The sequence below is a fragment of the Podarcis bocagei genome (assembly GCF_964188305.1).
Source record: "Podarcis bocagei genome assembly, chromosome: 2".
NCBI lineage: Eukaryota > Metazoa > Chordata > Lepidosauria > Squamata > Lacertidae > Podarcis > Podarcis bocagei.
In genome coordinates this window covers 2,315,433-2,336,577 of record NC_138126.1, presented here as the reverse complement: position 1 = coordinate 2,336,577, position 21,145 = coordinate 2,315,433, and the positions used below count along the sequence as shown (strand labels likewise).

General features: G+C 51.6%; 1 protein-coding gene across 1 annotated transcript; it reads left to right on the top strand.

Annotated features, from left to right (window-relative positions):
* Nucleotides 1-9,796: 9,796 nt before the first annotated feature.
* On the top strand, nucleotides 9,797-19,954 carry RING1 (ring finger protein 1). The gene is made up of 6 exons (XM_081183409.1): nucleotides 9,797-9,916; nucleotides 10,723-10,883; nucleotides 12,743-12,958; nucleotides 15,951-16,247; nucleotides 17,864-18,032; nucleotides 19,347-19,954. Exons 1-6 carry the CDS (start codon nucleotides 9,839-9,841, stop codon nucleotides 19,446-19,448), a joined length of 1,023 nt encoding a protein of 340 aa, XP_081039535.1. The 5' UTR covers nucleotides 9,797-9,838; the 3' UTR covers nucleotides 19,449-19,954.
* The last annotated feature ends 1,191 nt before the right edge of the window (nucleotides 19,955-21,145 follow it).

Genomic DNA, 21,145 nt, shown 5'->3' with positions numbered 1-21,145 from the left:
CGCCCTCCTGCCCCCCACCAAGGCCTTTCCTTGGCATCCTTGGGCGTCTCCGTGGCAACTGCATCCGCCCCCCATCCTGGCCACGGTGACCCCCATCGCCCTGGGTGGCTCTCCAGCCCACCCCCCTTTTTTCTACCCTGCACATGGAGGGAGGGGAGGGGGCTTTCCCCCATTGAGGCGGCCGCCCCCTATTCAACCTCCTTCTCTCTCTTCCCCCACCCCACATAACTGGGGCCTATTGTGGGTCCAGCTGCACAGACAGGGAGAGGGCGAGGCCGGAACGCTTCGCCCCCCAAAGGCCGGCCGAGGGGGCCGGGGAGCCGGGCAGGTGGCTGGGGCGGCAGCGGGACCCCCGAGAGGAGAAATTGGGGGCGCAGAAATGGGACAGGGCTGTGAGTAGGTCCTGCCTCACCCCAAAATCTCGCTTCTGGGTTGCCTAGAATAACTCTTGCCAAGCGAGAAGGGAAAAGTTAGGGTGAGTTTAGGGGACGGCTGTGGGGCAGGAGTGGGGTCCCTGGTGGGGCCAGGCGCGGGTTGGGGGGCGACGGGAATGGGGGGGAAAGACATCCTCAGCAGAGGGACCCCAGAGGATCGGGGCCCACGAGGTTGGGGGGAGAGGAGAGACAGAGTTGGGGGTGCGCTTTGCTTTCTCAGGAGTTTCCGAGACTTCAGAGATGGCGCCAGATGGGACCGGGCGATGGGGAGGGAGGGAGGGAGGGAGGGAGGCTGGACCCCGAGCGCCATCTGGGACACCGGACCAGCCCCCCCCCAAGTCTGTCCTGGGGTCGGGAGGGCAGGGAGACCCCCCTGGAGTGACGCAGCAGCCCCTCCGAAGCATCAGAAAGAGATGGAAGAAGGAGACGGAGGACGAGGAAGAGAAGGCGCCTGGACCGAGGGAAGGATGGACTGGGGTGAGTGGAGCCGGGGGGGCTCTTGCATTTCGGGGTGCAGGGGGGACGCACAGAGAGAAAGACCACCCCGCTCCTCTGACGGGAATCTGGTTTCTAACGGGATTAAATTCCGAATGGTTGTAGCCCGCCCTGGGAGCTGCCGGCGAGGGGCGGGTGATTAGCGATATTTTAAAACAATTAATAGCTAGTTCATTAACTAATAATGAACCAACGATTAGAGAATCAATTAATGATTGGTGATGAATTGGAAAAGTGGCCCGGTATTTTTTTTTTAATTAGAGCCCGTTCATAATTAATTAAAGATTAATCAATCAATTGATTGATTGATAATTAAATGAAAAGTGGCCTTATTAGAACTCCCGGCGTTTTAAAAAGTTAATAGCTAGCTCATAACTAATAATTAATGAACGACTATTCAATCAATTAACGATTCGTCGATTGATAATTAAATGAAAAGTGACCTTATTAGAACTCCCGGGTTTTTCCATCTATCGCCGCGTCTCTAAATAAATATCCCCTCTTCCTCTTTCTGGCGCTGATGGCGAGGAAGCAGCGATCTCGAGGCTGCCTAGATCGGGGGGGGGGGGCTGGGAACCCCTTTGCAAGATGCCCCCTCCCCAATTTGCACCCCCCATAAAGGTGGCCTCTTACTGCATCCGAGAGGCGGGAAGGGGGCTAGAGGGGGAGTCTAAAGCCCCTCGCCAGCCGTGCCGAATGTCCCAAGGAGGTTTTTATGGGGGGGGGGTTGAGTTCCCTACAATTGGGTGTGAAGTTGGGGACCCCTCACCGCCCTCCATGAGCTTTGAGAGGGTTTTCACCCGAGAAAGCCATAGAGTCGGAAAGGGTTCCGAGGGTCATCCAGCCCACCCCGTGCGTGGGGGGGGGCAGTGGCGTAGCGTGGGGGGGTGCAGGGGGGGCCGGCCGCACCGGGCGCAACATCTGGGGGGGCGGGCGCGCTCGCACTCGCAGCTCTCTTCCCCTGCTAAAATCCACGGGTTAGGGGGCGCAAATTACTTGCCTTGCCCCGGGTGCTGACAACCCACGCTACGCCACTGCGGGGGGCGGGGAAGGAGGACCCCCCAAAAAAACCAGCTCCCACCAGCGAGAGAATTTCTGATTTTACCAAGACCGGGGGAGAAATGGGGTTGGGATGCTTTGCATTCAAGAAAAACCCCATTTTTATTTTTATTTTGCAAAGTGGGGTGGGGGGGGCATCCTATGGGAGGGGCGCTTCTCCTCCCCACACTTTCCCTTTTAACCCATTGTTTGGAGAAAGGAAGTTTATTCATTCGCTGAACCGGCCTTTCATTCCCAGCAGGGTCTCCCTCCCGGTCTTCCAGGCACTGTCGGACCCATCGGGAGCGTAACCGGTTTTTTGAGGGGGCGGTTTGCGCAGGAAGCGGGGAGTCCTAGCCCCGCCGCGTGGGGGAGCTCCAGGCCGCAGGGAAAGTGTGAGACCCCCCAGCAAAAGTTGGAACCCCCTAGATCGGGGGGGGCGGAGAAGGCCAGCCAGTTGCGCGAGGAGGGGGCGCACTCAGTCCGCGCCCATCCCTGGCGTTGCGCCTCAGTAGCTGAGACTCAGAGGTAGACTGCCCAGGAACGGGGAGGCTCCACAGGACTCGCTCACCTCGCTGGGAGGGGGCGGGACTGCACAGCCCCCCCCCAATAAAAACCACCCCCACAACTAGGAGTAGGAAGTTCCAGAGTCTTACGACGGCGGTGGCTCTCACCCCTGACTCTTGTAGCCGAGAGTTCCAGAGTTCCACGGGAAGAAGGGAATTAGTTTCTCCGTCCTGAATCTTCCAGCGTTCTGGATTCCGTGATTCTAGATCCCCCAAGTGACCTTTGAGGACCAGTCGCTGCCTCCTCGCAGAGCTGCGGTGAGGAGGGAAGGAAGAGGTGGGGAGTAACAGGACTCGAACCCAGAACTTTCTGAGGGTAAGAGCTGCTTGACTAAGGAAGTGATGGACTCTCCTTCCTTGGAGGTTTTTAAGCAGAGTTTGCGTGGCCCTCTGTCCCCAATGCTTTAAAGCTGACATTCCTGCACTGAAGGGGGTTAGTCTAGATGACCGCCAGGGGTCCCCGCCAACTCAATTTCTCCACAATTCTACGTGAACCATCTTGAGCCCCTGGCGGAGAAAATGTTGGGATATGCAATAAATGCAACAAACGAATAAATATATATTATTATTATTATGTATTAGTAGTAGCAGTAATGATGATGATGAATTACAACATTATATATAGATAGCCCTCTGTTGCCATTATATTCTAATTTTAAACCCGCCCACCACCTGAGAAAGGCCCCTCCAGCGGCTGATCTCTCGCCCGGGGTCCTTCCTCTCCCCCCCCCCAACTCTTCCTCTTCTGCGTCTTTTTATTCCAAACAGAGTACAAGCCTTCAGAAAACACAACATACCTATTTGCTGGGGTTTGTACCTCGGGGTTCCCTTCCAGCTCTACAGTTCTGGGGTCCTATGATGCTATGACATGAATAAAACGAAGAGAGGCTTCTCAAAAATTAAAAATCCCCAAAGAACAAAAATGGGCCCCCAAAAGCATCTTCCTCTTCTCTGCCACATATGCATATAACAATGATTCAAAAGACTTAAATTGTCCAGAATAGCTCCTAGCTGTCATTAATATCCAGCTCTCTCTCTCCCCCCCCCCCCATCTTGCTAAATGGCGTTTCCCCAAATTTCCCTACCAGGGACCCGGGAGTCATCTTTAAGTCCAATATAGCTCTTCGTATAGTCTTTAAAATAGTCCCCCCCCCAGTTCCTTGAGCTGAGTTTCTCCCCAGTGTTTCTATCTTGGATGTGGGTCGGGGGGGGCACGTATGGGCGACACACCCCCATAATAATAATAATTTATATAATAATAATTTATTATTTATGCCCCGCCCATCTGGCTGGGCTTCCCCAGCCATCAAACATTAAAAGCTCCCCATGCGCACGAGGCAGCCAACCAAAATGTCCCTTTTCAAATGGCATCCCTGGCATGGTCTTTGCTGACGTCTTCCCAGAGTTGCTCAAGGCCGACTGCACTCTCCTCCTGCTCCTCCCGTTATCCTTGCGCCAACCCTGACTGGCCCCCGAGGTCATCCCCAGACAGCTTCATGGCCCAAGGGGATCCGAACCCTGGTCCTAGCCCAATGCTCTAACCACTATGCCGCACATCCTGGGAGCGGAAAGAGCCTCATCAGAAACATCCAGCACTGAGGCAGATCTGCGAAGCATCCTTCTGAATCGCCTTGCGTCCGTCCGCAGGGCACTTTTGGAGCACGCGGCTGCCCCTGGGAGAACCCTGGGAACTGTAGTTCACCGCTCGCGAAACTATAACTCCCAGCACCCGCCACAAACTGCAGTTCCCAGGGATCTTTGGGTGGGTGAGAAGGTGCCTTTAAATGTAGGGTGTCTTTAGAGGGGCAGCCAAGGCCAACTCAGAGGCAGAGCCAGAGAATCGTGGAATCGTAGAATTGGGAGAGGCTCCCAGTGGCCATCTAGTCCAGCCCCCTAGAAATAATCCCTAATAGTTGGTGACCCAAAAAGAAATGGGTTGAGAAGGAAGAACTTTGCTGTCCTGCCCGCTGACAAATCCCCCTGCCGCTGTCCCAAAAACCCCGCAGGAGAAGCACAGATGTGAACTGGATTATTTATTTCCTTGTATTTATTATTATTATTATTATTATTATACCACCCTATACCCGCAGGACTATTTATTCCAGGTATTTATGCTTTGCTGAATAGTCATCATATTCTAAGTTTAAAAAAGAGAATTGCAGAGCTGTCGATTTGCAAGAGACCCCAAGAATCATCTAGTCCAATGCAGAAATCTCAGAGCAAAAAAGTTTGCAAAGATCCCCAGAGGTCATCCATCCCAGCCCCGCCCGCGCTCAATGCAAGATGCAGCCACAGCGCCCCCAATGGCTCCTGTCTGTCCTGCAGCCCCTTCCTTTAACTGCCTCCAGAAAAAGGGGAGCCTCCCCCCTCCTTTCCTCTCCCAGGACCTCCCCCCTTCCCCTCCGCTGCCCCACCAGAAGCTCCAGCTCCTCCCGCCCCGCCCCCCCCCGACGCTCCTGAGCCCCGGGCCGTGATTGTCCAAACGCAATTCTTGTCTCTCCGCCTGAGAGTTGAGTCTGGACATCGCGAGCCGGAGGTTTGATGCCGACAAGGTCATGGAAGGACAGAATCGCAGAGCTGGAGGGGACCCCGCGAGGGCATCCATCCCAACCCACTGAATTGCGCGGGTCTCAGTAGCAGAGAATGCCGATTTTGCAAACTGAAGATGGGGCGGGGGGGGGTGGGGAGGCAGCGTTGCTGGTCTGGAGACCGTCCTTTCGTTGGATTAACAGGTTTAACTGGGTTTTGAATAAACGTGCAAGCAATCGCTACCTCTCTGGGCTTGGTTGTGTTATTCTTTTACTGAGCGGAATGTGCAAAACGATGTTTCCGAAAATGTTAATAAAAATAAAAGGATTAAAAAAACAAACAAACATGCAATCTCTCTCTCTCTTTAAGGTGGGGGGGGGGCACTAGCTATGAACCGCTCAGAGGGGCTGGAGGAACCCGGTCTGATAGGAAGAGAATAAATAATAAAATAAAAAATGAGTATGATTATTGCGGAACCCAAGCGGCGATGGCCCCCCAAATTTAGGGGACTCCCCCAAGTCGTCCGGATTCGTGTTTAGCCCCGCGTCAAACTTGCTTTGGGGCCCGAGAGCGTTCAAGATGGGGAGCAACGGACGGCCTCTGAGCCTGCACAGAGTTCTTTCCCCGCAGGGCAGAGGAGCCCCCACCAGCCAGACCCACAGCGGGGAGAGGGAGCGAAGTCCTTTTCAAAAATGCCGTCCCAAATAGGGGTTTGCTTTCCCCCGGCCCAACTCTGCGCCCCCCTGAGCAGAGAGGGGGCTGGGACCTTTGGGGAGGGGTGGGATTGCGGCTGCTGGAGGAGCCATACAAGGCAGCGGACCCCCCCCCCTTCCCGCCCCCTATAATCCCTGCCCAGGCCCCTTTCAGTGGGGACAATGGGGCAGGCAGAGCTTGGGTGGTCTCCCCGGCCCCTTTCAAACTAGCTGTCAGTGCTGGCCAAAGACGCCCTGCCAAGCCTGTCAGACCCCCCCCCCCCCTCTGGGGCTGCGCTTCCTTCCCCACAGACTTTTCTCTGGGGTCGGTGGGGGGGGGGCGCCTGTCTGTCTTCCTCCCCACAACCCGCCACTTGCGCTCTTTCTGGGAGCGATGATTTGCCGCAGGCGGTTTCTGTTCTTGCCGCAGAATAAGGCGCACAGAAATGGGCAAGCTTCAGGGTGCCACAGGTCTCTTCTTCAGCCAGAGAGAGAGAGAGGATTTCTCACCAGAGACCGGCCCATGCCTGCACCCCGCACCCACCACAGAATTCTGGGAACCGTAGTTCATTAAGGGCACTGAGAAGGGCAGCTCTTCATGAGGAACTACAGTTCCCAAGATTCGCGGGGTGAAGGTTTCAAACAGGACGCCGCGGGGCCAAATCTCCCCAAGCCCCGGCTGCCGTTCAACCAAGGCCTGCTGGACTACAACTCCCGACAACCGGAGCCAGCGATGATGGGAATTGTAGTATGTGATCGTCCCCAGTCCGGCGCCCAGCACTTCACAGAGTGCAACCAGGCGCCGGGACTGGGAAGAAGCAGCAGCCACAAGCTTGCCTCCCCCTCCTCCAAAATGGGACCCCCCCCCAGCCGTTATCCGGTTCCATCGCACACAAATCTGCGAGCTTTCGGATGCCACAAGTCTCTTCTTTAGCCGGGATATTCCGGAACTGGAATATTAATAATGTGTAAAACGTGCTGGGTAAGCAAGGAAATAATGAAAGAATCAACTGAATAATTATTAAACTACAACACCACAACAAGATGGAAGAAGAAAATATATTGAGATCACACATGGGTGAAGGGGAGTGGGGAATTTATAAAAATGTCTAATATAATATTTCTAATTGCGTTGCATTTAAAGGGAAGTCCATAGCAATTAGGTATATTTTAATCTAGTCAGCCATGTAATAGGCTTATGTTACAAAAGGAATGTGGATTTTGAATCTAGTGTTTGTAACTCTTTTTCGGTTTTGGAATAAAGTAATAATAATAATAATAATAAATAATAATAAATAATAATAATAATATCTTCTTCTTTAGCGGAAAGAAAGTAACAAGAGGATTTCGCATCGGACAGAAGCTCTCTCCTTGCCAAGCATCTCAAAAAGATTTAACTAACTTAGTTGGTCTTTAAGGTGCTACTGGAAGGAATTTTTAAAAAAAGATTTCTGACACTCTTATTTGGGGAGGGGGGTGTTGTCAAGGTAACCACCCCCAGCCCTGTTTGACCTCCCCATATTTCCCTCCCCCTCTCCCCCCCCATCCTCTGTTACAGTGCTGGTCTCAGGCCTGAGTTCAAATCTTCCCATGAAGTTCTCTGGGTGTGTGACTTTAGGGCAGCCGCGACCGCTCAGCCCAGCCGGAGCACCCTGGACTCCTGGGCGCCTGAGGGTCATCCAGTCCAGCCCCTGGCAAGGATCCTTATAATCTAATAATAATAATAATTTATTATTTGTACCCCGCCCATCTGGCTGGGTCCCCCCCCCCCCCGCTCTGGGCAGCTTCCAACAAGGATTAAAAATGCATCAAAATGTCACACATTCAAAACTTCCCTGAACAGGGTTCCTTGACAGACGGCCGTCCAAATTCAGGCAAAAATTAAGGCAAGCCTGCCCAGATATTTAGAAAGTACGCATTATGATTATTAGTTACAGGTAGGTCGCCGTGTTGGTCTGCCGGAGTCGAAACAAAATTTAAGAATTCCTCCCAGTAGCATCTTAGAGACCAACTAAGTTTGTTCTTGGTACCTGCAGGTATCAGGGCGGTTCAGAGGATAAAAATACCCCCCCAAAAAAACCCCAAAACCCACACAGAATACATAATCAAAATAAAAACAGGAACAACCCAATAACCCGCCCCCACCCCAAATAAGTCTTAATCTGTTTTTGGTCGACTGTGATTTCAACTTTTTAAAGTGCCAAGTTGCCACAGTTGATTCACTTCACTGATCATCTCATTAACCTTATTGATAATCAATTTTCTGATCTGACTCTGTGCACGATTGTAATTACGTGCTTTTTATTTTTTCCAATAAAGAATACGCATTTTAAAATTGATAGTCTTATGGTCCTTTTCTGTACGCCGCTTTGATGTTTTCCGCAGTCAAGCGGTTTCTGGCTTTTCCTAAATAAATCGCAAGCACATAAGTAATTAAGTAAAAATAAGTGAGTCAAAGCACATTTCTTCTGCTTTGGATTATGCTCAAGGCTTCTCCATCCTTTGCGCCGGTCATGTAAATATTTCCGGCGAGCCGCTCGGAGGCTGAGTCACAAAAAAGAAGCAGGAGGAGGCAGGGGGAGATTGCGTCGCGCGGGGTTGGGATGGATGACCCCTGGGGGTCCCATCCACAATTCTGCGATCCAATGAAAAGCGCCGCTTTAAATCTGCCCCAAGTGACCCGGGACGGATCCATCCCCGGCGCAGGCTGCTGTCCACCCGGGAAAGCTGTCTTGGGGGTGGGGGTCCGCCCCACTGAAGTGGGGGGCGGGGTGTGTGCCCTCCTTCCTCTCTTCTGGCCCCTTTCCGCCCCCAGCCAGCCACCCCACCGGTGCAGCTCCCGGGCTGCACCGGACGAGCAGCCGCCTGCCTGCCTGCCCCACGCGCGGGGGGGCGGGGGAGGCGGGGCGGGGGGTGGGGAGACCCCCTTCTCTCTTTCTGCGCTCTGTGACGTCAGCGCGGGGGCGGGGAGAGGAAGTGACGCGGCCTCGGAGGTTCCCACCCTCTCCCGCCTCCGGAGGAGGAGGAGGAGGAGGAAGACGGAGAAGGAGACGGAGAGGCGCCTCCGGGGATCCCGTGGACCCAGCAGGTAGGGGGATCCCCCTTCCCGGAGTGGGGGGGGAGAGGGAGCCCCGGAGCCCCTCCCTGGGGGGCGGGGGGGCTTTGTGGGGCGCCCCCGTCCTGCCCCCAAAGGAGAGCCAAGCGCGCCTCCCTTCCAGCCCCGGAGCCTCTGGGCTGCAACGCTGCTCCGATTCGGAGCTGGTTTGGCTTTTCCATCCCCTTTGGCAAAGGACTGGGGGTCTCTGAGCACGTGCAGAGTGCAGCTCCGAATCTTCCCGCGGAACACCCCTCCCCCCCACTCCCGTTCCTCCGCTTCGTGAAGTTTGAGGGGAGGGGGAGGGGGGACTGGTTACCCCTGAGCACGTGCAGAGTCCGAGTGCGCGCGCTTGTCTGTCATATACAGACGTATCACAAGAGTTCGTGGCCGCTTGATCTGTAGACAGAACGGCGGCGGCAGGATGGTTTGCGCAGAAATTAACAACAACATCCCAGAATCATGGAACGGTATAGCTGGAAGGGATCCTGAGGGTCATCTAGGGGGTGTTTATTGTCCGACGTGGGGCTCGAACCCGCAGCTCTGAGATCTGTCAAATCTGAGACTTTCAAAAAGTGGGAGTAGCAAGAGATTAAAACTCCTTTAGAAACAAGGAGGAGCAGTGCCTCTGAGCATGTGCAGAAGACCAAGGACACAGACACAGAAACAACCCAGTTTAAAAAATATCAATGTCGTGGGAGCAACCGCCCTCCCCGTGTTTGGATGAGTCCCAAGAACCCCCCCCCCCCCCGTGCCTGGCTTGGTACATTCCCAGCCCTGTGCCCGGCTGCTGCTTTTGCTCTCAGCTCCCTTCAACTTCTGGGCTTCTTCCTGTTTGGGGCACCCGGTTGGCCCCTGGAAGAACGGACGGGGCTGGGCACTCGCGGTGCCGGGGTTGGACTGGATGACCCTTGGGGCCCCTTCCGACCCGGCAAGTCACTGAGAATTTAAACTGCGCTTCTCTTTCCTGCCTCGAACCCGCAGCCCGCCATGGCGACACCGGCCAACGTGCAGAGTGCCAGCAAGACCTGGGAGCTCAGCCTGTACGAACTTCACCGGACGCCTCAGGTGAGGAGGAGGAAGAGGAGAAGGCCTGATGCCGGGGGGGGGCTGGGTTTGGGGCAGGGGCCACGAGGGACCCTGAAAGAACCCCCTTTCTCTTGACCTTCCCCACCCCTCAAATATCCGGGTCTGGTGGGAAGATCTTCTAAGTCCCTCTCCAGGTTCCAGATTTAAGGGGTTTTTGTAATTTATTTTTTAAAATTGCCTTCAGCTTGTTTCCTTTTAGGTATTTATTTGTACTTTGCTAGAGGAATAAACACAATTCACAGGGCATCTTGCACTAATGTGCTTCCTGCTAAGAAGTTGTCTACCTTCTTACCTTTAAGAGTTTCTACACCGTTTAATAAGTTGTCCGCTGTCCTGGGCATTTGTGTGTAGGAAATCGACAAAGACTCTCTGACTTGTCCAAATCCTTTGTTTTTATTTATTTCTCTCTGCTGTGTTTTTTTTTACTCATTCTCTGTTGCATTTTTGCGCTCGTGCTGATCGTGTCCATGCTATCCGCTGCCTGGAGATTTTGGAAGCATTAAATCAAGTGGTTCATAAATGCTTTGGCATGAATAAATTCATAATAATAGATTCTTGAGCTTTTCCAGCAAAAAACCCAGGGTGGTTGCCGGTGGGCTTCGGGAATCACAGAATCGTAGAGTTGGAATCTCAGCCGAAGCGTCGCTGACAGGCGGCCAAAATATTGTAGAATTGTTGAGCTGGGAGGGGGACCCCAGTGGTCATCTAGCTCAACCCGCTGCAAGGCTGGCCACGCTCCCATTTTGCTCCCTGGAAGCTCAGCGAGGAAGCTCTCTCTTTTTCAGGAGGCCGTAATGGACGGGACGGAGATTGCCGTCTCCCCACGAAGCCTCCACAGCGAGCTGATGTGCCCCATCTGCCTGGACATGCTCAAACACACCATGACGACCAAGGAGTGCCTGCACCGGTTCTGCTCCGACTGCATCGTGACGGCCCTGCGGAGCGGGTGCGTGGGGCCCGGGGGGTGGCATTTAAGGGGGGCTGGCAGAGAGGCAGGTCCCAGAAAGGCCCGTCCCGAGTTCCCGCAGGTGAGCTGGTCCCAAGCTGTCCGGGGCTACTCGCGAATCTGGCCCGACTACAAATGGGTACCTGGTCCAAAATCCATGACTGACAGTTGCATTTCTCTTGAAGCAACAGTTAAAAATATATACACAGTCATACCTTGGGTTACAGATACTTCAGGTTGTGTTTTTTCAGGTTACAGAAAAAACCTGGAAGTACAGTGGTGCCCCGCAAGACTAAATTAATTCGTTCCGCAATTTTTGTCGTCTAGCGAATTTTTCGTCTTGCGAAGCACGAAATCCCATAGGAATGCATTGAAAATCAATTAATGCGTTACTATGGTCAAAAAAAGTCCAAACAAAGCCAAATTTGGTACAACAACAGTTTATTAACTGCTCTTTAAAGTCACACATACTGTAAAGAGCAGTTCAAAAATTTAAGGGAAAATAAATTAACTTTATAAACAAAACATGTCTTTGTTTTTAGTCAAAGAAAAAAAGTCGCGAGACGTTTTCGTCTTGCGAAGCAAGCCCATAGGGGAAATTCGTCTTGCGAGGCAAATCGCGAACGGAAAAAACTTTCGTCTAGCGAGTTTTTTGTATTGCGAGGCATTCGTCTTGCGGGGCACCACTGTACTGGAACGGGTTACTTCCGGGTTTCGGGGGTCGCACCTGCGCAGATACGCTAAATTGTGCTTTGCACATGCACAGAACCCCCGAATCGCAACCCGTGCATGCGCAAGACACGCCGCTGCAGGTTGCGAACATGCATCCCGCACAGATCGCGTTCGCAACCCGAGTGTCCACTGCAAATTAAAACTTAGTCACTAACATATAACCTAAAATTATCATTATAAGGCCTTAATTATTATGATAGTACAGCTTGTTCCCCAAGTTTTATGGCAATCGCACAGAATTTGGCCACCCTTAACGTGACCTCAGGATCCTTGTCCCCTACCAGGGATTTTAGATGTTGAAGTTTGGATTCATTTGGAGATTTCTGCATAAATACCAAGCGTATATCCCCGTAGAAACAGCAGCATAGCAAGACATGAGAGACAGTTTCTACCTCCATCAAGCTGCAGGGGCAGACTCATTCCGCGTATTATGGTTTACCCTCGAATCTGCCCTGCAATCAGTCAGATGGCAGCACGTTGAATCTAGCGAGGGTAAATGACCGTCGGTATTTGGGTATTTGTAATTTTGACAAATATTTTGCTGGGGTAAATCCTCTCCCATTATCTTTTATTGCCGGGTGTTTATTCATCTCACTCACGCGGCATGAAGCAACGGGAAGCAGCAGCTCTTACCGCCAGAAAGTTTTTTCCTCATGTAGTGTCATAACAACAACAACAACAACATCAATAGCAATAATAATAAATTTTATTTATACCCCACCCTCCCCAGCCAAGACCGGGCTCACAAAATATAAAAACAATTGATTAGAATACAGCTTAAAAAACAAGATTAAAATACAACATTAAAACATTAAAATGCAGCCTCATTTCAGTGGAACTCAATCAAAAGCTTTTTTGGGGATGAAAACGTCAAGTCTTCACCAAGGCCAACTATCCAGACTGGTCCTACACGGGCCAGAAAAAAGCCAGGGAAGTCCCCAAATAGGAGTTCCATCACAGAAGGAGAAAGGAAAAACCCCCTTTCTTGTAACTTGAAGCCACGGGTTTGAGTCCTACATTCTCTAAAGCAGGGAGTTCCAAGCGCGGCAGCCCCGCGACCCTTTCCTGCTGCTTCCTGACGCTCGGCCCGCACCTTGATTTTGGTTTCCCGGTTTCCTCCGCCGCAGGAACAAGGAGTGCCCCACCTGCCGCAAGAAGCTGGTCTCCAAGCGCTCCCTGCGCCCCGACCCGAACTTTGACGCCCTCATCTCCAAGATCTACCCCAGCCGAGACGAGTATGAGGCGCACCAAGACCGCGTCCTGGCCAAGCTCAATCGCCTGCACAACCAGCAAGCCCTGCGCAGCAGCATGGAGGAGGGGCTCAAGATGCAGGCCATGAACAGGTACGGGGGCTCAGGCTGGGGGGGGGGTCTCCGGCCCTGACCCCAAGAGAGATCCACCTCCTCTCGATATTCGCAGCCAGATCCCTTTCAGGTCTCCTCCGGGTCTTCCCAGTGCAACCTTGCTATTTGGGACCACATGTCTGGAGGCAGTTGGAGGATGGATGGCGGCTAACAGATTGAGGTTGAATCCTGACAAGACAGAAGTACTATTTTGGGGGACAGGAGGCGGGCAGGTGTGGAGGATTCCCTGGTCCTGAATGGGGTAACTGTGCCCCTGAAGGACCAGGTGCGCAGCCTGGGAGTCATTTTGGACTCACAGCTGTCCATGGAGGCACAGGTTAAATCCGTGTCCAGGGCAGCTGTGTACCAGCTCCATCTGGTACGTAGGCTGAGACCCTATCTGCCCGCAGACTGTCTCGCTAGAGTGGCGCATGCTCTGGTTCTCTCCCACTTGGACTACTGCCATGTGCTCTCCGTGGGGCTACCTTTGAAGGTGACCCGGAAACTACAACTAATCCAGAATGCGGCAGCTAGACTGGTGACTGGGAGCGGCCGCAGAGACCACATAACACCGGTCTTGAAAAACCTACATTGGCTCCCAGGACATTTCCAAGCACAATTCAAAGTGTTGGTGCTAACCTTTAAAGCCCTAAACAGCCTCGGTCCAGTATATCTGAAGGAGCATCTCCACCCCCATCATTCAGCCCGGACACTGAGGTCCAGCGCTGAGGGCCTTTTGGCGGTTCCCTCACTGCAAGAAGCAAGGTTACAGGGAACCAGGCAGAGGGCCTTCTCGGTGGTGGCACCCGCCCTGTGGGACACCCTCCCACCAGATGTCAAAGAGAAAAACAACTACCAGACTTTTAGAAGACATCTGAAGGCAGCCCTGTTTAGGGAAGCTTTTAATGTTTAATAGCTTATTGTATTTTAGTGTTCTCTTGAAAGCCACCCAGAGTGGCTGGGGAAACCCAGCCAGATGTGCAGGGTATTATTATTATTATTATTATTATTATTATTATTATTATTATTATTCAGTCTGCTTTTACAAAATCTACTGGCACATTTGGAAAGCTAAACAGGGTCCAGTTTGGTTTCTAATTGGATTGGGGTGGGCTGTGTGTTGAGATCCCTACTTTATAGGGGTTTGGAGTAGATGACATTTGGGGTCCCTTCCAACTCTACCATTCCATGATTCTATAGGAATCCAAAAGCAGCTGTAACCTCCCTCCTCTTTTTTTTTTTTTTTTTTTTTTGCAGAAGTGGATGGAATTTGCAAGCCCGTTTATTTATTTAATTTATTTACGATTTATTTCTTCCGAAAGGAGCTCCAGAGGGCGGGGGAGAGGGAGGGGCATCAGAATGGCAAAAACGATTCCGGTTAAAACGCCATAAATAAACACGTAGAAACATTTCTGCACATTTCGGGCACCCGCAATAATTTAAAAGCAACCCCACCTGATTTTGAGGGTGACACGCTGCAGGCGGATGCTGAAGCCAGCTGTTGGCAGGATGGCGGAGTAGATTGGGGGGCATATAGTTAATTTCATTTAGCAGGATCTATGTGCTGCTTAATGAATAAAAGTCTCTTACATCGTCTTCATGCAATAGTATGACGCATTCATTAAAAATAAAAAACCAGTGGCAGGGAGTAATAATAATAATAATAATAATAATAATAATAATAATTTTTATTTATTCCCCGCCCTCCCCAGCCAAGGCTGGGTAAAGCTGACAATAATATTATGAAAAGAGAGACTAAAAGCAAAAGACACGCACATTTCAGCAATTGCCATAGGGGATTATTTTTTAAAATGCCGTGCAGATTATTTCTTCGTTCACATTCATATATCCTCCAGAGAAAACAATTTCCAGGGTGTCTGGAGTGAAGATTATTAGGTGTGTTTTCTGCCAAGAAACTTGACTTCTTCTGCTTCCAACTGCAAATTGCTTGATTTAAATATTTTTATGCTGAGGCCACTTTCCCTGGCATCTAGTGCTGAAAGGAGGTGCTTAGGAAATCTAATAATAGAGGATTATTTATTATTATTATTATTATTATTATTATTATTATTATTATTATTATTATTATTATTATTATTATTTATTACCCAGACATGTAGAATCATGGAATGGTAGGCTTGGAACGCACACCAGAGTTCATCTAGTCTGGAATGTCAGCTAGCAACAGTAGCAGCAGCAGCAATAATAATAATTATTCATTTCTTTAAAGGCGTTGTAAGCAGGTTGATGTGGTGATGTTTTGATTGTAATTACCTCTCTCTCTCACACACACACACACGTGTTTAATAGCTTTTTCTCTATTGTCTTTTCTATGATGTTTTCCACTTTTTCTATCTTATCTGTAAACTGCCCTGAGTCCAATCTGGGGGGGAGTAATAATAATAATAATAATAATAATAATAATAATAATAATATGCATTCATTCATACCCTGCCCATCTGGCTGAGTTTCCCCAGCCACTCTGGGCGGCTTCCAACAAAATATTAAAATACCGTAATGCATGAAACATTAAAAGCTTCCCTAAACAGGGCTGCCTTCAGATGTCTTCTAAAAGTCTGGTAGTTGTTCTCTTTGACATCTGGTGATATTATTAATATAATTAATAATAATGCAAGATTAATAACATGCAAGAGAAATCAGACCGGCTATTTCCTTACTGTCCTTTTGCCACACTTTCTTCTTCCAACCGGTTTGGGGAATTCTATAAACCTGTGTCCTTTAATAGACCATATATTTATCCTTTTAATGCTTAATTGTTTTTTAACGGCTGCTCTCCCACCCCAATGTTTTTTTAGCTCTTTCTGCTTCAGGTTTGAGCTGCCCTGAGTCCCTGCCAGGGAAAGAGGCAGGATAGAAACAAACATAACATTAACTGTACAATGGAATCATGAGGCAGGAAGTTCCGCCGGAGCTTTTGCTAGTTTTATTTGGTTGGTGTGTGACGCTCCCGCCTCTTTCCTCCCGCCTCCAGGGGGCAGCGCGCCCGGAAGCACCCCCAAGAGTCAGACAACACCACCTTCAGCGGGGCGGAGGACAACTGCGACAGCCGCTCCCACCTCAGCAACGCCTCGGCCCCCAGCCAGATTGAGGCTGGGCCGAGCTGCAAACGCTCCCGGGCCTCGGACGAGTCGTGCGCCGAGCCGGAGACCTCGCACGAGGGGGGACGCCGGAGCCCCGAGCCAGGCACCGAGCCCGGCAGCAGCGAGATCGAGCTGGTCTTCCAGCCTCACCCTGTCCTGGTGGAGAAGGGAGCCTACGCCCAGACCAGGTGAGGAGCAGGCAGTGGGAACCCTCCCGACCCGTCCAGGGGGGCTCACAAGCACACCCACCCCAGTGGGAGGCCACCTTGGGCGCTGGGGAAGGTTGCCGGGGGGTCGTTGGGCTGGAAGGGACCCCCGGGGGTTATCCCGGTGACTGGGGAAGCCCAGCCAGATGGGTGGGGAAATCCAACAGCAAAAAGCAAGGACACCAGCCAGGAAGACCAGAGCAAAACAGCAGCCAGTAGGCTTGGTCTTGATTGAAGACTGTCGGGACAGGACTCCCACCTGCCACCAGGTGGAACAAGATGGAAGCCCCGAACAAGAGAGAACCCAACTTTTATTAGCTGCTCATCCCCATGTTTAGGGGGACGCGGGTGGCACTGTGGGTTAAATCACAGAGCCTAGGACTTGCCGATCAGAAGGTTGGCGGTTCGAATCCCCGCGAGGGGTGAGATCCTGTTGTTCAGTCCCTGCTCCTGCCAACCTAGCAGTTCTAAAGCACGTCAAAAGTGCAAGTAGATAAATAGGTACCACTCCGGCAGGAAGGTAAACGGCGTTTCCGTGCGCTGCTCTGGTTCGCCAGAAGCGGCTTCGTCCTGCTGGCCACATGACCCGGAAGCTGTACGCCGGCTCCCTCGGCCAATAAAGCGAGATGAGCGCCGCAACCCCAGAGTCGGCCACGACTGGACCTAATGGTCAGGGGTCCCTTTACGTTAATCCCTATGTTACACCTCCCCAAACTACATCACGGTTACATCACGGTTACATCATGAAAGGGGAGGTCTGGTGGCAGGAATCGGAGCATCCTGGACCCTGCCCCATGGTTCCCGTTGCCCTCCACCAAACACCCATCAAGTGGAACAAAAGAGATCTTTACATTTCCCTGTTTCCCAGCCAAGTTAACCACACCCTTTTGTCTTCATCTGGGTTTGTTATTTCTGGAATGGCTACCTGTCTGGCACTCAGGTATCAGGATGCCAGGAATTATCCCTCAGGCAGAGGGGCTGCTGAGTAGCTGAGCTCACATCTAAATATGAATTTCTGAAGTTTTCCCAGTGAGCCAGTACATAAATGCATTGATCAGCGAATTCTTACATTTGGTATCGGGCAGCAAAGTCCCTTTGAATAGATAGGAAGAAACTGTGATGAAGTGTTTTGTGGGGACAAATCACAAAAGTCACAAAAGTGATTGTGCTGATTTTGGTAGTGGGCTGCATGTGCATGATATCTGCTGGAGGGGAAACACCCCCAACTTATACATAAATTCCTGCAACAGGTATAAATACTAAATTATTATTATTATTATTATTATTATTATTACTATTATTACAGGCAGCCCTGTTTAGGGAAGCTTTTAATGTTTGATGTATTTTAATATTTTGTTGGAAGCCTCCCAGAGTGGCTGGGGAAGCCCAGCCAGATGGGCAGGGTATAAATAATATATTATCATCATCATCATCATCATCATCATCATCATCATCATCATCATCCAGTCCAACCCCCAGCCCAGCCTCTCGTTTCAGCATCTCCAGGGAAGAGAAGCCCACCGCCGAGTCCTAAGACCCCCCCTCGACCCCACAACTTCCTCCCCGCACCCCTAACTCTGCCTCCCCCTCCCCGCCAGGTACGTCAAGACCACGGCCAATGCCACGGTGGACCACCTCTCCAAATACCTGGCCCTGCGCATCGCCCTGGAAGAGGCTCCGGGGGCCGGGTCCGAAGCCCCCGCCCTGGAGGACGTCAGCGAGAAGCAGTACACCATCTACATCACCACGGCCGGGGGGGCCTTCACGGTAACAGGCAGGGGGGTGCAGGACATTGATGAGGAGGGTCTCCCCCCCAGCCCCAAGGGATGAAGGGTGCCGCACCCCGCAAGCCAAGAGGAGGTAGAGGGGTTCTGGGTTCGAGACCCTGAGATGGAACCGGTTGCTGCCTGGCTGGGCTGGTTGAGCTTCCCTGGGGGAGGAGCTTTTTTTTTGGGGGGGGGTCCCAGGATCAGGGTTTTCCTTCTCCTAGACGGGCTGCTTTATTTGATACAATGCAATAAGAGCATAGAAATATATTTCGCAGTTAATCCGTATACTGTTCACTTACTGAAAGGGCTTCTAAGCTGTTTGCAGGGGTAAAGATCAGATGGCGCGTTGTTCAAACCCACGATGGGAGGGGGGCTCCGTCTGAGCCTTAAAATAAACGGGGGCTGCAAGGATTGTTTGCACCGTCGAAGGATCAGCTGGTCCAACCCGCTGCCATTTGCCCAACCCGGCACTCGAACCCAGAACCCTGAGATTGGGAGTCTCTGGCGCTACCCACCGAGTTGTCCCTGGCCCACAAAAAGTGTAAAAAGTAAGGGGGTTAACAGACAAAAATGAAAAGGAAGCTGTAGGCTTCCTTAATTTTATTTTATTTTATTTCTATCTTTTTCCTTTTTATTCTTTTTGTCTTTCTCTCCTCTTTCACTCCATTTATTATTATTTTTTTATTTTTTTATTATTTATTAGTAGTTCGGTTTTCATTCGTTTCATATGAGATATATATACGAGAAGCTCCAGGTTTCTGTTCCGCTGCCGGCAGGTTGCCAGTGCAGATGGGGAAATCTCATATTTTGCCAATCTATTTTTAAGTGGTGGTGGGGAAATAATTTGCAGAATTATAACATTACATAACGCATATCCATATTTAGAGATTTCTCTGAACTCCTTTTCTCAACCTTTCCAACTGCATATTATCCCATAATCCATGTTTTACATCTCTCCGTCTTGCCCATGATAATTATATTTCGCCAATCTCATTATGCTGCGAACTCCCCCCCCCCCCCGATATCTGCATGCACAGGGCGGCATGTAGATTTAATAAAGAAAATAAAAAACTGAAAGTTTCTGCGGGGAAATGGCCTGCCTCACTGCAAGCTGATAGCCATAGCAGTCCGCTTTTCCCTTTCCTTGCGAGGAATCCTATTGGGAATAAGGGAATTTCCCTTAAAAAAAATGGAAACGTTGACAGCTGTGCTGATAGCCCCCCTGCCCGTCTGTGGTGAAAGGGGGCAGAAGGGGGGGGGCTTCTCTTACTTCTGCACTCCCAACGCCACTGCCTCTCCTTTTTCCCCGCAGACCCTGAACGGATCCGTCACTTTGGAGCTGGTGAACGAGAAGTACTGGAAACTGAGCAAGCCCCTGGAGCTGTACTATGCCCCCACCAAGGAGCAGAAATGAGGGCCGAGGACCCCCCCCCCAAGACTGTTGGGCTAACAGGAAAAGAGGGGGGCACCGGCATGGCCCCCCCACCGCCACGGGGACTCGGACGACGAGGAGGAAGGAGATGAAAGCGCTTTGCAAGGGGTGGGGGGGTGCCGAAATGGCTGAAACTGCTCCCCCCCCACTCCATCGCTTCCGGCACACTTAGCCCCCCCCAGAAAGGACTGATGCCCCCCCAAAGAAGGCTGGGGGTGGGCGAACGCGATGGCACCCCTCTCTGTTCTCCAAAGGATGGGTGCCCCCTCCCTGTGCAGGGATGATGGGGGGGGGCGTCTTGCAATGGTGGGGGGCAAGATGGGGTGCTGCTGCTGCTGCTTGGACCAGATGTTTCTCTCTGGCCTTTTTACAGCTGTTTTCTCCCCCCCCCCCTTTTTGTGGAATTTAATTCATCAAGGAGTTTTTTGCCTCTTTGAAAGACTGGAGCCTCTCTCTCTCTCTCTCTCTCTCTCTCTCTCTCTCTCTCTCTCTCTCTCTCCCTCTCACACACACACACACACACACTAGGAGGTGGGGCCGGGCCAGGTGGGCATGCAGACCCCACAGTCACAAAATTGTAGGTCTGCAAGGGAACCCCAGAGGTCCTCTAGTCCAACCCTGTGAATGCCGGAGTATCAGCTAAAGCATCCATGCCAGCTGGCACTAATAATACATGGAATGTAATTTATTCAACCCGTTAGAGAGGAGCCTGGCATTACTTCCGACCTCAGTCATAGAATCGTGGACCCGGAAGGGAACCCCAGAGGTCATCCAGCCCAGCCCCGCGCAATGCAGGAATATGCAGCTGTTCCTTAAGGGGCTGGAACCTGCCACCTCGGTGTATCTCCCTTGACAGCCTTTGCCTTCCCTGGGCGGTTCGAGCCCCTTGCCCTGCCTTGTAATCCGGCAGGTACCTGCCGTGTGAGGTTTTGAGCAAAGGGCCCTCCTCACCCCTTCTCTCTCTCGGGCCTCTGGCAAACCCCGGGAAATCTCAAGTTGCTAGATCTCAAGGAACTGGATTTTTTCCCCCTTCCTGTGCTCACTACTCCAAAAAGACCAGGGGTGTTTTGTTGCCACAAACTAAGAGGTATAGCCAGATCAATAACAACACAACACAGGCGACGAGTCCCTTTTTTTGTGTGTCCCCACGCGGGTGGCGCTGTGGTCTAAACCACAGAGCCTAGGACTTGCCGATCAGAAGGTCGGCGATTTGAATCCCCGCGATGGGGTGAGCGCCCGTTGCTCGGTCCCTGCTCCTGCAAACCTAGCAGTTCGAAAGCACAAAGTGCAAGTAGATAAATAGGTACCGCTGCGGCGGGAAGGTAAACGGTGTTTCCTGCTCTGGTTTGCCAGAAGCGGCTCAGTCCTGCTGGCCACATGACCCGGAAGCTGCACGCCAGCTCCCTCGGCCAGTAAAGCGAGAAGAGCGCCACAACCCCAGAGTCGGCCACGACTGGACCTAACTGTCAGGGGTCCCTTTACCTTTACCCCAAATGCTGTTTTAAGGTGTGGAAAACTGCAGTTTAACTCTGCAACGATTTGTAAAGGCAGCTGTGTTGGACACCTGCTTGGAAGAGCAAAGGGTCCGGCAGGGATGCAGCCCTGTGGCTCAGGGGCAGGACACCTGCTTGCACTGCAGAACGAAGGCCCCGGGTTCAAACTCTTATCACAGACCTCAA